The sequence below is a fragment of the Peromyscus californicus genome, unplaced genomic scaffold, assembly GCF_007827085.1.
Source record: "Peromyscus californicus insignis strain IS unplaced genomic scaffold, ASM782708v3 Scaffold_10__1_contigs__length_136768540, whole genome shotgun sequence".
In the NCBI taxonomy this organism is placed as follows: domain Eukaryota; kingdom Metazoa; phylum Chordata; class Mammalia; order Rodentia; family Cricetidae; genus Peromyscus; species Peromyscus californicus.
The window spans coordinates 135563529-135581075 of record NW_026294391.1 but is presented as its reverse complement, the minus strand read 5'-3'; the positions used below and the strand labels follow the sequence as shown (position 1 = coordinate 135581075).

General features: G+C 40.3%; 1 protein-coding gene across 1 annotated transcript in view; it reads left to right on the top strand.

The window, feature by feature from the left end:
- The first annotated feature begins 11831 nt into the window (after positions 1–11831).
- Positions 11832–17547, top strand: part of Gab3 (GRB2 associated binding protein 3) — a 113160-nt gene continuing 107444 nt past the window's right edge. The window contains exon 1 of the mRNA XM_052742770.1: positions 11832–11928. Coding sequence (XP_052598730.1) covers positions 11857–11928 — 72 coding nt within the window. The 5' untranslated portion in view covers positions 11832–11856. The remainder of the gene's footprint in view (positions 11929–17547) is intronic.

Genomic DNA, 17547 nt, shown 5'->3' with positions numbered 1-17547 from the left:
TTCCTCTGTGAAGCAGGAACCTGAAGGCCCATCTCGTCTTGCAAAGTTTAGTGGTCACCTTTCTATGGGTCCTGCATGCCCAGTTTATACAACATTTTTTTCAAGTAGTCCAGGCAAGAACAGTTTCTTGCCCAAATGGCTATTTTTGCCAAGAAGAAGATAAACTCCATATGGAGTGTCTTTGATGCCCATCTTTCTCTTTGAAGTAAATCAGTGCTGCCAGGAGCAGACTTGTCTCCCTGTCCAGAAAGCCTAAGTTTTTAAAACATTTTAAATGCCATATTCTGTAGGTCTTTGAAGTGTTTGAAGATTACCTACCTAACTGAAATACATCTATGTATACCTAGAAAACTTAACAAACATGACTATAAGTTTGACTATCATAGATGACTAACTTTTAATCTGTATTTCTTAATTATACATTATAATTTCAAGTGAGCTGCACAAACATAATACCTTAAACAAGAGTAGAAATACATACAGTATAACAAAATTAACTTTAAATTTGTAATAAGCTAAAATCTATAGCAATGTAAAACATTTTAAACAAGTTGTTGCTCTTTAAAAGTAGGTTCAATAATCTACCATTTTATTCTATCATATCTATACTATCACCTTTTCTTCTTTAGAAAGAGATTGCATTTATAATCAACCCCCTTTCAATAAAAATAAACACGTTTAAACAATATTTTGGGAATTTGGGTGTAGCTTCTCATACCACTTCTTGCTCGATGGGGGCACTGGCAATCTTATATGGATCCTGAGAAAATTAAGAATTATGGTCGGGGGCTGGAGAGATGACTCAGAGGTTAAGAACACTGGCTGCTCTTTCAGAGGTCCTGAGTTCAGTTCCCAGCACCCATATGGTGGCTCACAACCATCTGTAATGAGATCTGATGCCCTCTTCTAAATAAATAAATCTTAAAAAAAAAAAAGAATTATGGTCAAGTCCTGACTGGAGTAGTCTGTGAGGCTGCATTGTCTGAGCCAGTTGCCTTGAAGCTATTCTGGATGTTGGAACATCTGGAGACCGCTCAGGGCGTCTTCCTTGATCAAACCATCTTAGCTTGGAAGCAATCCATAGGTTCTCATCTTCTGTGGAAACAAAAGCAGAACCTCTTTTCCAAAGCAACACATCCTTCAACACAAATTTTGAAGTCCAGATACCTTTAAAATATATATATTGATTTAATTCAGCAGCCTTTACAATCAAATGTCTTTCTGCAGTTAAAAATCCCAAAGATGACACAAACCAGATTCTCTGTGTAATATCCATCTTTACATGGCTTATTTTTTATATTACCTTTACTGTCTCTCTAAAGACTTTATTTTTTAAAACTATTTCTTTATATAACTGTCTATATTCATTTTCTTCTCTCTTCCAAGCCTACGTACATTTTTACACACACTGTAGACCATTTAAAGTCTTATTTCATCTGAATCTGCCTTATTGTGAATCTATTGCTTTAAACTACAGTGGCTAGTACTGAAGCGGAAGCCTTGGCTGCTGACTCTGCCCATTTTAACTTTTCAACATTGCAGAGGTAATGCACCTCCACCTCTGGGAGCCATGCTCTCCCCTGACTCTGGGAGGCAGTGGGTCCATGCCTCCATCCAGCAGCATGTAGCCCAGAAACCTTTTGTTTTTCTTTGTCTGTACTAGCAAAAGCTAAATCCACCAAACAGCATACTGTGCAGCTTGGAGATGCCTCTGTGTACCATGTCAGGAATCCACCATGCTGCAGGTCAAGCCCACACTCTGCAAATCTGCCATACTGTAGCGCAAGTCCATAGTCCATGGCTGGCCTGAGAGACACACTAGGAAGCTGTTTTAAACTCGGTTTTAGAATCTTTTTTTAAGTTCTCTTAAGTTTCAGGTGGAAAGTCAAGCCAACACATTGGGCAGCCATGTGGGATGACTCATCCCTAACGGGTTTGAGGGCCAGAAGGCCCAAACAAGTAAAAAAGATACTTTCTGAGAGCCAGTCTGGGTCTGCCTAAGGGTCTTAGCAACAGCAGCTGAAACATGATCTGGAGATGACCTGGACCAATGAGAGGCAGCCATGTCACACCAGCAGATGCATATTCATCAGACCTCCCCCCAGGGTGGGGCAGAGGGTATATAAGGCTTGCCTTTTCCTGAATAAACTGAGCTTGTTGTTTCGACATTCTTCCGGAGTCGGTGTGGTTTGACTCTGCGCCTACTTGCTCCCCACCCCCAAAGGGAACAACAGCAAGGACCCTTCTACACAGCCAAATGTAGCTAGAAGATTTCTCTGTTCCTGCCCAGTTGGGACAAATCTCTCCCACCTGCGTCCTGCAGCCACTTGGTCCCAAATAAACATACAGAGGCTTGTATTATTTTTAAACTATATGGCCTGATAGCTCAGGCTTCTCACTAACTAGCTCTTACACCTTAAATTAACCCATTTCTATAAATCTATACTTTGCCACATAGCCATGGCTTACTGGTATTTTCACATCTTGCTTCTCCTGCTGGTGGCTCACAGTGTCTGCCCCACTCTCCTTCTCTCACTATCTCTCTTGGATTTTCCCACCTGACTCCATCCTGCCCTGCCCTAGGCCAATGTAGCTTTATTTATCAACCAATCAGAGCAACACATATTCACAGCACACAGAAAGACATCCCTCAGCAGTTAAGAGTATAATACAGTAAATATATGATCCAATAAGTCCTTTGCTATCAAGTATATATTGTATGTAATTATCTGTGTTATATACTTCTATGCCTCTGGCCATGATGTATGCCTGTTAATGCCAACATCACCACAGAAACATGGTTAACTCATTACTTTATGAGATCATTAGGCAACAGGAATTTTCAAGCTCCATTGTGCTCTTTCATGTGTGGTGCATGCATGTAAGTATGAGGGTGCATTCACTCATGAGTATGCATGGAGAGACCAGAACAGAACATCAGCTATCTTCTTCTATCACTTTTTACCTTACTGCTTTGAGATAGGGTCTCTCACTGAATCAGAAGCACACCATTTTAACTAAGCTGGTTGGCCAGAAATTTCTCAGGAGTCACCCCATCTCTGTGCCATCCCACACAGGCATGTGTGTGTTACTAGCGTTTTCCCCAGTCCTGCTTGGCCCACCGTCAGGACAAATCTCTCTCACCCGCCAGTCCCGCAGCTGCTCAGACCCAACCAAGTAAACACACAGAGACTTATAAACTATATGGCCGTGGCAGGCTTCTTGCTAACTGTTCTTATATCTTAAATCAACCCATTTCTATTAATCTATAAGTTGCCACGTGGCTCGTGGCTTACCGGTATCTTTTTTTTTATAAAGATTTTATTTATTTATTATGTATACAGTATGTATGACCAGAAGAGGGCACCAGACCTTATTACAGATGGTTGTGAGCCATCATGTGGTTGCTGGGAATTGAACTCAGGACCTCTGGAAGAGCAGTCAGTGCTCTTAACCTCTGAGCCATTTCTCCAGCCCGCTTACTGGTATCTTAACATCTTCTCATGGCGGTGGCTGGCAGCGTCTCTCCGCCTCAGCCTTCCACTTCCCAGAATTCTTTTCTCTCCTTGTCCCGCCTATACTTCCTGCCTGGCTACTGGCCAATCAGTGTTTTATTTATACAGAGCAATATCCACAGCATGTGTGGCTTTTTACAAGAGTACTGGGGATTTTCACTCAGATCCTTGAGCTTGCAGAACAAGCACTCTCACCCACTGAGACAGCTCCCCAGCACCTGGTCTCTTAACCAAAAATGAAGTTTATTAGAAAGGTGGAATTTGGGTCATGGATTAAAAAAAAAGGGACAGGTTTGAAGACTGAATATGATATATAGAATTGGCCTTCATTATCTATTGATTCCACATCTGAAGACTAAAAGATAATTGAGACATTATTGTGTCTTTACTGACCATGTATAGATCTTGTTTTCTTGTCATTATTCTTTAAAAAGTATACTATTTACATGACATTTATGTTGTTTTAGGTATTATAAGTGATCCAGAGATTGTTTAAATACACAGGGGAATGTGAGTAGGTTCTAGAATCAATTCCTTATAGATATAAAAGGACTATTTTGTATCTATATCATCTATTTATAAACAAGAAAGAGGAAGATTGAGATATCACAACTTACAGCAATCTGAAAATATTTATGTCCTTAGTTTAGGTTACCACTGCTGCATAAGAAACCATTACAAAATTTAGAAACGTTAAGAAACCATTTCATTGGGCTGAAGAGTTCTTTATGCTACAAATTCAGGCAGGGTACAATGGAAATGGTTCCTCTTGATCCATGTTTGAGGCCTTGCCTGAGATGACTTGAGGGTTAGCAGTGATAGAATAGTTATAAGCTATCATCTTCTGTAAGTTTCATTACTAACATGTCTGTTGTCTGCACTGGGGTAGCTGGAAGTCTGGGTTCTAGTAATGAAGCACCCACTTTGTAGGACTTTCCATGTGCTTTGGACTTGTTACCATGGGATGACCATATAGTAGTCTGATTTTTTTACTTTGTAGTTCGGGGTTTGAAAACTGAGTGTTAGAAGAATAAAATTGCATCACCTTTTGTGACTCAGCCTGGGAAGTCTCATAGCATCATGTTTTCAGTATGCTATGGTTGAAACAGACAAAAGCCTGTTCAGGTTATACTGACTCTTCCCCCCGGCCCCCATCACTCAGTGGAGGAAAGTGTCAAAGAATTTTGAATTCTCAACTCAAAACTGACACATTTGCCAAGATGTGGAGGCCAAAATGGAGTGCTTAATAAGGCCATCATTTATACGTTGGTGAGAAGAACTTCTAGATGTTTCCACTTTTATTTTTCTGCTGTGATGACCTTATTCTATAGGTAGAAAATCATTGTGGGGGAGGGGCTGGAGAGGTGGCTCAGAGCTTAAGAGCACTGGCTGGTCTTCCAGAGGTCCTGAGTTCAATTCTCAGCAACCATATGGTGGCTCATAACCACCACTAATGAGATTTTGTGCCCTCTTCTGGCCTGCAGTCAAACATGCAGGCAGAACTCTGTATACATAATAAATAAATCTTTAGGAAAAAAAAGAAAATCATTGTGGTGATGCTGATGAATTTTTTACTTTAGCTATTCCGATAGGTTGTGATTTAATATACACTTCACTAACAGATAGTCATGTCAAACATCTTTCCATGTATTTATTTTCCATGTTCATTTCCATGTGTTTGTTCATATGTTCTCTTTAGTGACATATTTTTTTATGTCTTTATTTCCTAATTGGGTTATTAGAGTTTTGTTTGTTCTTTTCTGTTGAGTTTTAGTACCTCTTTCTCCAATGGTCTTTTTTATTTTTATTTTATTTTATTTTATTTTATTTTATTTTGAGACAGTCTCATTTTGTAACCTAGGCTGGCCTGATATTCACTATGTAGCCCATAGCCATTCATTGGCCTTGAACTTATGCCAATTTTCCTGTCTCAGCCTCCCACATGCTGTGATTATAAGCATGACCACTATTGTCTGGCTCTCTTCATAGATTTTTGTTAGATTGTATAATTTTAAAGTTTTTTCCCCAGTATGTAGCATGTGTTATTATATTCTTAACAGTGTGGTTTTTTTAGAGCAAAGGTTTAAATTTAAATCAAGTGCAGTTTATTATTGTTTTAATAATTATATGTCTAAGAGTTTATTAAGTCCTAGGTCCCAAAGATGTTCTCCTGCTGTCTTCTGAAATTTTTTTAGCTTTATATTTTATGTCTAGGATTCATTTCTTGCTTGTTTTTTTAATTTTTAAAGATTTATTTATTTTTATGCATATGAGTATTTTCCCTGCATATATGTTTGTGTACCACATGAGTGCTTAATACCATCCAAAATCAGAAGAGGGCATCAGATCCCCTGGAACTAGAGATATAGATGTTTGTGAGCTATTATGTGGGTGCTGGGAATTGAACCCTAGTCGTCTGCAAGAGAAGCAAGTGCTCTTAATAACCAAGTGATTTCCCCATCCGTGTGTGTGTGTGTGTGTGTGTGTGTGTGTGTGTGTGTGTGTGTGTGGTGGTATTGTGTTCCCCAAAATATTGTGCATGCTAATAAACTTATCTGCGGTTAGAGAAGAGAACAGCCACAATATTAAACATAGAGGTTAAGCAGTGGTAGCACACGCCTTTAATCCTAGCATTCCAGAGGCAGAAATCTCTCTGGATCTCTGTGAGTTCAAGACCACATTGGAAACAGCCAGGCATGGTGACACACGCCTTTAATCCCAGGAAGTGAGCCTTTAATTCCAGGGAGTGATGGCAGAAAGCAGAAAGATATATAAGGCGTGAGGACCAGAAACTAGAAGCATTTGGCTGGTTAAGCATTCAGGCTTTCGAGCAGCAGTTCAGCTGAGATTCATTCTGGGTGAGGACTCAGAGCCATCCAGTCTGAGGAAACAGGATCAGCTGAGGAATTGGCAAGGTGAGGTGGCTGTGGCTTGTTTTGCTTCTCTGATCTTCCAGCATTCACCCCAATAACTGGCCTCAGGTTTGATTTTATTAATAAGACCTTTTAAGATTCATGCTACGTGTGTGTGTGTGTGTGTGTGTGTGTTGTGTTGTGTTCTTTTTTGAGACAGGGTCTCACTATATCAGTGTCTGACCTGGAACTCACTATGTAGACTAGGCTGGCCTCAAACTCACAGAGATTCTCTTGCCTCTGCCTCCTGACTGGAATTAAAGGCGTCCAGTTTTTCATGAAGTGTAGTGTTAGCCGTAGGTCTTTGTAGACATGCTTTAACAAGTTAAGGGTGTTCTCCCTCTGTTCTTTGTTCACTGAGAGTTTTTGTCATGAATGTGTATTAGATTCTGTCAGATCCTTGTTTTGCATTTATTAATATTAGGACATGGCTTTTCAATTTTTACCTTTCAGCCTAGAAAATTGTGTTTATTAGTATTTAATTACTGAACAAATCACTCATGGTATACAATTATTTTTATGTATTTTTTTTTAGTTCTGTTTCTACTTTGCTTAGGATTTTTGTGTATATATTCATGAGCCATATTGGGTTGTAGTTTTCATTTCTTTTTCAAACCCTTTTTCTGATCTTGGTATCACAGTAATAGTGACCTCATAGAATGTGTTGAGATGTATTTGATCTAGATTTGGGACAATTTCTTGTAATTTTTAAGTATATCAATAATGATTATGATGTTAGAACTTCCTCATGAGACATGAGAAACAGTATAATTTGCAATAAAATTTTAATAAAAACAAAATAAGAAAAAGTCAAGTTTCAAACTTAAGATGGATATTTGGAAATGGCCCTCATTTACAAAGAAGCACTTTGTAGATGTTTACATAGAAAAGAGTGGGTTAGCCTATCTAAACATATATCCTAGAACTTTAGGCTTTTAAGCCACATGCTTCATAGATTTACTCAAATAAAAGATGAGCAAGAGGTAGGAGATATAGAAAGGCACAGGCTTTCCAACCTTATTATTGGCCTTTATACAGAACATGTAACTCTTTCCCCAAGTCTGTTTATGATTTGGATTTTCCAATTTTTCTTCTGAAAAAATTCTGTGGCAATGTTCTTTCCAAGTTTTCCCTCTTCTCATAGTGAATAAGTCAGATACACAGTCCTCATGACCATTTAAAAAATGTGGTGTGTAGGTAGAAGTTCAGGTGCCCATGGAGGCCCAAGGCACTGGTTCCTCTGGAACTAGAATTAAAGGCAGTTAGTTGTGAACTCCATGATTGTTGAGTGCAGGGAACTGAACTAAGGTCCTCTGTAAGAACAGTATATACTCTTAACCACTGAGCCATTTTCATGACCTTCTTGACATAATTAATAAAGAAACTCTTCTGTAGCCAGGCGGTGGTGGCGCACGCCTTTAATCCCAGCATTGGGAGGCAGAGGCAGGTGGATCTCTGTGAGTTCAAGGCCAGCCTGGGCTACAAAGTGAGTTCTAGAAAAGGCGCAAAGCTACACAGAGAAACCCTGTCTCAAAAAACCAAAAAACCCAAAAAACAACAACAACAAAAAAGAAACTCTTCTGTAACAGCAATCATTCATTTCTAAGACTCCTTCTAGTCATAGGATTTAAAATACTGAATGAACTACAAAACTAACCCCAGAGATGAACACAATGCTACCCCACCCATTTTCACTAGACCTATTTCAAGTAAACTGTAAAAGTTCCAAAAATCTACTTGCTGTTTGAATTCCCTCCCTTTTAAGGTTAGACTGCTCTTTCTTACAAAGGTGTGAATAAGGTTGAGAATCATCCATAAATGAGACTCCTAAAACTAAAAACAGCTGATAGGTTCATAGTCAATGCTCCATCGCTCAGTGTTCCCTCAACCAAGACCAACAATGAGTTCCCCTAATGTAGCTGAGTTCTCTGGAGGGACCAACTAGGCACCTGGCAGCAGAAATTGGATCACATCCACTGGAAGGGCAGCAATTTGTTTTCAGTTTAATAGAAACTTACTTTTTCATGGATTTATTTTCAAAGCCATATTTCTGCTGGCCCTCCCACTTACTGGATTGGCTATCTGTTTGTATTTGCAATACTTCAAGTAACAGCACTTCTCACCAAGGAAATCATCATAATACTTTGAACTAGTGACCATCATACAACATTGCTTCCCCAAGGTCAGGATTGGTAAGAGTCTGGAATTAAGAGCTGCAATCTGCAGTAGCTCCTTTTATGATTACGCATAACAAACCACTCTCTGAGTGTTTATTTCCATAACCAGAACTTTGAGCTCTTCTGGTTAGAAAGTCTTGGTTCCCAATGGGAGGGATGCTTCTCCAAGGATGAGACATTGGTTTTTGGCACATTGAAAACTGAGACTGTCACCTGGCCATTTGACATTCTTTATACCAGGAAACTTTGCAACCATGGATCCTACTTAATTGGCTGAATGACTTATGTGATTATCAGTGGAAATTTTTATCAAATGTTGTATTTAAACAAGGAGACCAGAGGGGCTATGTTTTTTAATCCACAGGATCCTCAGGACATCTCCTGACAGTGAGATATCCAGGTAAGACCACTGGGGATCTAGACTTACCAGAAGGAAAGGTTCTCAGCCTGCGGATCCTGACCCCTTTGGGGGTTGACCAATCCTTTCACAGGGGTCACCTAAGACCATTGGAAAACACAGTCATTTAAGATTCATAACTGTAGTCAAATTACAGTTATGAAATAGCAATGGAAATAATTTTATGGTGTGGGTGTGTTGGGGGGTCACCACAACATGAGGAACTGTATTAAAGAGTTACAGCATTAGGGAAGTTGAGACTCACTGAACTAGACAAAGAATTTTGATATCCTGGCTAGAAAGCAAATAGAGGAAAGAAATTAGACATACCAATTAGTCTCATGGGCAATCACAGAATATTGTAGTTCTGTTCTCCCTCTCCTCAACTTTTCCTGTCTTCCTTTTGTGTATATTTTATGCATGTCAAGTAAAAGTTCATAAAGCTTGGCTTTATGATTTTTTCTTAGCTTGTAAGTTATTGATATGGGGTGGTACCTGATCTAGTAGAGGAATGACTATCCCGAAGACATGGCTACATTAAGTAATCATACAATACAATGGAACCAGTGCTGGGCGGTGGTGGCGCACGCCTTTAATCCCAGCACTTGGGAGGCAGAGGCAGGCGGATCTTTGTGAGTTCAAGGCCAGCCTGGTCTAGATGAGCGAGATCCAGGAAAGGCACAAAGCTGCACAGAGAAACCCTGTCTCGAAAAACCTAAAAAAAAAAAAAAAAAAAAAAAAAAAAAAAAAAAAAAAAAAAAAAAAAAAAAAAAAAAAACCACAATACAATGGAACCATTGATCTTTTGTTTTAGGAGTGTTTTCTTAGTTTGTAGGAAAGATAATGGCATTGCTTTGTGTGAATGTGTTCTTTCTTTCTTTTTTCTTCTTTCTTTCTTCCTTTCTTTCTTTCTTTCTTTCTTTCTTTCTTTCTTTCTTTCTTTCTTTCTTTCTTTCTTTGATTTTTCAAGACAAGGTTTCTTTGTGTAGCCTTGGCTGTCCTGGAACTCACTCTATAGACCAGACTGGCCTCCAACTCACAGATCTGCCTGCTTCTGCCTCCTGAGTGCTGGGATTAAAGGTGTGCATCACCACTGTCCGGTTGGATGTGTTATTTCTATAGTTTTTTTTTAATTTTGTGTACAATGAATATGTATGTGTATTAAGTAGCAAGAGGAGTATTCTATGTGCCTCAACTTAGATTTCCCCTATATATTTGGAGAGGTAAGAAAGCCAAATAAAGATATTTAACATTCTCTTACCTAGATTTCTCCATGAGAATTGGGTTTGGCTAATTATATAGGCTAGTATGAGACTTGAAAAATCAGAGAGGAGGCAGATGGTTTCAATGATAGAGTGAAATGGGGTCTGAGACATGAGTTGTCCAGCTTTGTGACAGAAACAGACTCTCAGCCTCTGCTTTGCACTCTGGATGTGCCTTGAAGCCCTGACTAGTGGCACTCCTTAATCTCATTGCTCCTGTACTGCCAATGAGTTTGCTAAGTACCACCTTTTTGAAGTTAATCCCTCCCACTTGAAACACCTCAAATGAATTATTTTCTCTCCATTGATCCCTGGTTGTACAATGACAACAAACCCTGCTATATAGATAGTCCTCTCTCCCTAGACATTGTGAATGTGGTGTGATAAGTAACTGTTTTGTAAATTTTTTTATTTTTAAGTGTCATTTCCAAGGGAGAAGCATCACACGAGGGGACAAGACCATTGCAGATTAGGAAGCTGACCAGATGCCAGCAAACATCATGTGGATGCTATTTACATCTTGGATGCTGGTGCTTTTCAGTTTTTAAAGCGTGTTCACAAAGAGCAAGTGTTGTTTAGAAGGATGAGACAGACAACTCTTGAGGCAGACAACTAACTCTAACTGCTGAGTGACTTTCTGAGTGTATGTTCTATACAGGGGACATTATCGTTGTTTCTCATCTTACGCATGGGCAAACTTGACTTAATAGTATAGTTTATAAGGTGTTTGTGTAGATGCTGTGAAGCACTTATGACAATGACTGGCAAATGGTACTCAGTAAGGTCACAATAAATATTAATTGTTTATTTTTGTTATTAGAGAACCCAGCACACAACCTGGCCCAATCAACTTTAGATTCATCCTTTAAAGCCCCAGAATCAAAGAGGATGTAGATAGTACTACTGTTGAATTCGTATCATTTGCATTCATTAGAACATTTAAACAGTTCTGCCCAGGCAGCTCATCACTGAACACAATAATGTTTGGAAGAGGAGCATAAAAAAAATCACAGTACTCTGCAAGCAACCAAGTGGAACAGGCAAGTGGCAGAGGAGTCTTTCTTCCCTCTGAACTATATACATGACAGGTGTGGGCCATAGGTTTTTGTTCTTGAACCTCTGAGGCCAACAGACCAACCCTTGTTGGCATGGCTTTTCAGGGATGGTGATGAAGGCAACAGGTTCATTGTGATGCTGCCACTAGGTCACTTAATGCCTTTCCCGTGGGTGGGCTCCTTGCTTCCTTTGCTATGACTATGAAAATAGCACTCTAGGCACTTTGATGAGAGCAGCAGGTCGTCCTGTTTGGGGTCTCCAGAGGCAGAGCTTCTTGTGGCATAGCAATTGCTCAAAGGGGGCTTCCTTGACTTTGCTGCTTGTTTTTCGCCCCCGATGCCCTCTAGGCTCTAGAACAGCAGCTGGCTACTGTCCCTTCCTCAAATCTGGGGGGGCGGGAGGTGGGGGCGTCGCGAGGCCGCTTGGGGCGGCGCTTTGCGAGTGGGCCCGCCCCGCGGCATCCCTAGCTAGACTTCCTCCTGCTGCAGGCGGCCAGCCCAGCTGGAGGAAGCAACAGCAGCGGCAGTGGCGGCCACGATGAGCACGGGCGACGCCGTGTGCACGGGCTGGCTCGTCAAGTCGCCCCCCGAGAGGAAACTGCAGCGCTATGTGAGTAGGGGCGCCGACTCATCCCTACCCTTCGTGTCCTCAGTTCTCTGCCTGTGGGGTGGCCGCGCGTGGTCCTGGGGAGTCCCTGGCTTTAGGCGCGCCAAACGTAGCTGTTCCCAGCGCCCTAGCTGCAGGCGAGGCCAATGGACGACGGAAAGTGAAATCGCACGTCGAGCTGTGCTGCTGCTGCGCCCTGCAGCAGGCTAGCCTGGTACCTCTTGCCCGCTGTGTTCAACCGCTTTATACTACCACAGTCAGCGGTGGAGGGAGGTGGGTTAAAACCCCCCAAAGCCAGTTTGTATTCTGGAGCAGCCAGAGAGACATCTCTAAAGGGTGTTCCATTTCCCAGTGAGGAGAACAGGGCGAGGGACAGGGAAGTGGATAGTAAGAGGAAACCTGTGTGGGCTACTTAGTGAAGCTGTTGCATTCCTCTTGGACTGTAATGAGTACTGTCATTGTAGCTATCAGAGGACACTCATGTTGGGAGCCTACCATACAGTGTAACTCTTTTCTCTTCATGTCCCTTCCCAGCATATTCTTGATGATGACAGTATGCTTTTGTAGGACAGCAGGAACCATTGACATTTACTATTATGAAATAAGGGACACTTGGGAAAGCACATCTTTCTACACATTGTATGACCATCTTTATGCTGCACACAACTCAAAAGTTCATTATATCTAGTGTTCTCAGGATAAGATCTTTAAAATATTCTGCTTAAAGACCTAACTGCTACTGCTCTGTCTTTAGCCATTAGCAAAGCAAGAACCACTTTAATCCCCAGGGAGCTGCATATAAATAGATATTAGGCTTTCTTGCCCCTTTGTGGGGGAGTGGGGCTGTAAGTAGCTTGATGTATCCCTATCCTTCATAATTCCTAGTTTCCTAATTTCTCTGAGACACCAAACCATGCTGGTGGGAGCTATCCTGCTGAGGTTTGCACTCTGTTGAGGTATCCCACCCCAAATGGTGTTCTACCTGGTACTTGTGTTTATAGCTTTCCAACCGGTATCCCTATTTTGTCCATATTTCACCAGTACTTCTGTTTCCATATTGAAGAGCATGTATCATGTAGAAGTTCAGGGGTGGGATTATAAGAAGAGTGCAATAATGCATGGATACTTCTAGAATCTGTAACAAAAGCTCTTCCTGAATATCAAGTTGCCTAGTACTCCTCTCTCCTGCCCCCCACCCCCCATTTCTGGGTTAGACAGTGCTTCACTCTTAGGAGTCTTTGGAAAGGTTTTTTTATTGTTTGTGCTGCTAAATCAAAGAATGTTGTTCTATTTAGTATGTAGCTATCACAGATGCAGAAATACGAGCATTTCTTTGAATAATACTGGTATTCCCCTGCCCTTTTTTTTTTTTTTTTTTTTTTTTTGAGAAAGGGCCTCTCTACATAGTCCTACCTATCCTGGATCTCTCTCTGTAGCCCAGGCTGACCTCAAACTCACAGAGATCTGCCTGCCTTTGCCTCCTGAGTGCTGGGATTCCAGGTGTGTGTTACCATGCCTGTCCCTGCATCATTTTTTTGATTCCACAAATTCCTAAGCACAAAGTACCACATCTGTCATCCTTTGCACCATCAAGTTGCTTCCCTAAGTTTTCGGCTGTTTTGAAGATGCACTGATACCGAGGAGGCAGGAAGCAAAAACATGCTCCTATTCCCTACATGTGCAGGTGAGGCTTGCAGTGCTGCTCCCTGGGTGGCTTTCCTTGCTGCCCTTAGTAAGAGTCATTTAAAGGATTACTGGATATTTTCAGAGAGGCACAAACTCTCCAGTAGCTAATTCAGAAAGATGATGAATCTGGAGAACAAGGTTTATGGATGGTCCCCCAACCCCCACTCTAATCTTGGTTTGTATTTTGTCTTCAACAGGCTGGTTTAAAAAAGCCGAGCGTTGGTGGCGCACGCCTTTAATCCCAGCACTCGGGAGGCAGAGCCAGGCGATCTCTGTGAGTTCGAGGCCAGCCTGGGCTACCAAGTGAGTTCCAGGAAAGGCTCAAAGCTACACAGAGAAACCCTGTCTCGAAAAACCAAAAAAAAAAAAAAAAAGTTTATTAGTGTTTCATGATTTTGGAAGACTTGGGTAGATCTTTTGTCATATGTAGTTTGTTGTGGTGCTTTTTTTTGGTGGTGGTTGTTGTTTTTTGGTGAAATGGACCTGTGGTAAGAGTGGATAATGAATAGACTACAAATGTGTGGAGTATGTGATGATGGACAAGACTGAAAACAGAAGAGAACCTAGGTGCCATATTACCAACATTCCAAGGCGTAAACCTTGACTTTTTAGTCCCTGGTTGAGAACTTTTTTTTTTTTTTTTTTTTTTTTTTTTTAAGAGACTGCTTTTTTTCCCTTCCCTGGAAAATCCCTCGGATCACTAAGGGATGCAGGAATCCCCTTTTGCCACTAGAGGGCAACAATGAGACACTTCGACAAGGTCAGGCAGTGCTGTTACTCAATCTGTTTAATTCAGCTCTTGTGAGTAGTTTCCACTTCCTTCCATTAACTGGGTGCCATCTCTAAACTAGGCTCAGTGTTTGGTGTTCAGAAGAAATAGAAAAGACTTTATTCTAGTCCTCACACATTCCATAGTCATAATATATTTAACACAGGAATGTAACAAAGCTAGTTAGCACAACTGGAACAATAACCCAGTTCTTTGTGTTGGCAGGCCATCAATGTTTGTATTAACAAATGGAAGCTTGATCTGTTTCCAGGCAAATTTTTCAGTACATTGTATTTCATTTACTTGATTATATGAGCCAAGGCCATCAGAAAGTTAGTTTTTATCATTGCCTTTTTTTTTTTTTTTTTTTTTTTTGAGGAAAGTTGATTCCTTTTTTGGGTTTCACAAGTAATCTAGACATTTATTCTTATCGTCAGAATTCAAACGAATGAATGTAGGAATGTAGGAATGAATAGAATGAAAAGTTCCCCCGCATCCTACCCTTCTCAGGGTTGTCCCTAAAGACAAAAGATGTTAGCTGTGCGGTATTATTCCAGAAATTTTCATAGAAAATACATAATTTTCTTTTCAAATATATGGGATTGTCCAATAATTTTCTCTTCCTTTTTGCAACCTGTCTATACATTGTTCCAAGTTAGTGCATATAGATTGACTTCATTTTTAAACCACTGTGTAATATTCCTGATAACAGATTTATTATAACTAGTTTTCTGTTGATGAACTTTTAGCTTACTTCTGTTCCATTGATTTAAGTAATGTTTAAATTGCTTAGAGGGTTAAGGAGATGGCTAAGTCAGATCTGAGTTTAGGTTCCCGGAACCCATGTAAAAGCTGGGCACATGATGTATACCTATCATGCCAACAATGAGAAGGTGGAGACATGAGGACCCTGGGGCTTGCTGGCTGTCCAGTCTAGCTGAATTGGTGGGTTCCAGGCTCATTGAGAGGCACTGTCAGAAAAAATAAAGTAGAGAAGTGATTGAAGAATGAAACCCAATGTAACTTCTGGACTTCACACACATGTGCAATGCCACACTAAGCTAATTTATTAACTTGTCAACATAACAGTAAGGGACAGGTGTTGCCTTTGCCTCTGGATACAAAATTTTTTGTTGGATATGCAATATGCAAATATTTTCTACCACTCTGTAATTTGTCTTTTCTTTCTCTTTACAGTATTGTTTTTTGGAACCAAGATTTTATTTTATTTTTTTATTTGAGACAGGTTCTCATACTATAGTTCAGACTGACTTGGAATTCACTATGTAGTCTACATTGGCCTCAAACTCATGGCAATCCTCCTGCCTATGAAATGCTGGAATTAAAAGCATGAACTACCATGCCCAGCTAAGACTTTAAAAAATGTGAAACTCAAAATATCAGATTTTTTTGTTTGTTTGTTTGTTTTTTTGAGACAGGGTTTCTCTGTGTAGCTTTGAGCCTTTCCTGGAACTCGCTTTGTAGACCAGGCTGGCCTCGAACTCACAGAGATCCGCCTGGCTCTGCCTCCCGAGTGCTGGGATTAAAGGTGTGCGCCACCACCGCCCAGCTAAAATATCAGATTTTGAATGTCTATTTTATTGACAAACTATTTGTTCATTTCTATGCCAATATCATACTTTTTGATGAGCATAGCTTCATAAAAATTTAGTTTCAGCCTTCTATCTTTGTTTTACTTTTTCTGAGTTGGTTTGGCCATTCTAAGTCCTTTGTTTTTCTATTATAATTTTAAAATTACTTTGTCAATTGATTTTATTGAGATTATATGCTACATCCTTGCTTAAGTCACTTATTAGTACTTGTGGCCTTGCTTGTACTTAGAAATTGCAGTATGATCAGTGTTTTATAGAAATGATGAGAAAAGACATCCTTCACTGTGTTGATCTTAAGAATAACAGCATTTAATTTTTTAATTTCAAGTATTTTAACTATAGGTCTTTTTTTTTAGTTTATTTTTTATTGATTTATTTTTGGTTTTTTCGAGACAGGGTTTCTCTGTTTTACCCTTGGCTGTTCTGGAACACTCTCTGTAGACCAGGTTGGCCTTGAACTCACAGAGCTCTGACTGCCTCTACCTCTTGAGTGCTCAAGACTAAAGGAATGTGCCACCACCACCCAGCTAAAGTTTATTTGCATTTTATGTGTATGGGTGTTTTGCTGGCATGTATATCTGGATACCATGTGCATGCAGTACCTATAAAGGCCAGAAGAGGGAGTCAGATCCCCTGGAACTTGAATTATAATAGTTGTGAGCCACCCTGTGGTTTCTGGGAATCAAACCTGGGCCCTCTGCAAGACCAACAAGTGCTCTTAACCACTGAGCATCTCTCCAGCCTCAACTATAGGTATTTTGTAGACACTTTTTACCAAATTAAGTACGTTCCCTGTATTGCTAATTTACTGAGATTGTCTGTCTGTCTGTCTGTCTATCTATCTATCTTTGGTTTTTTGAGACAGGGTTTCTCTATGTAGTCCTGGCTGTCCTGGAACTTGCTCTGTAGACCAGGCTGGCCTTAAACTCAGAGATTCGCCTGCCTCTGCCTCCCAAGCGCTGAGATTAAAGGCGGGCACCACCACCTCCCAGTTTACTGAGATTTTTAAAAAAATGCAAATTGATACTTTTTATCTATAAAGTAATAATTTGCTTTTTTTCTTTAGTCTGTTACTATGGTGGCTTCCTGACTTATTATTTAATTTTTGCTGTTTTTGAGAAGGATCTTGCTGTGATTTCTTTCTTTGTGATACTGGAGATGGAACCCAAGGGCTTTCTACATGCTATTAGTAAGCACTCTATTACCAAGATACACCCCTAGACTCCTTTTTTTTTTTCAATGCTGAGCCAGCCGTGAACTCCCTGGATAAACTTCACGTGGTTGTCATGTATTCTTGGACTTGCTTTGCTAGTAGTTTGCTGAGGGCATTTGTACTTCCGTTCATAGTAGATACGGACAATTTTCCTTCTTGTATGTGTGTGACTATCTTTGTTTGGTTCTGATATTAGCATAATGCTAGCCATGTAAAATAAAAAGGGAAGTGTTCTCTCCTCTTGCATTTTCTGAAAGATATTTCATACAATTAGTATTCCTTCTTCTTTAAATATATCTGGTTGAATTCACCACTGAAACAATTTGAAATTGACCATCTCT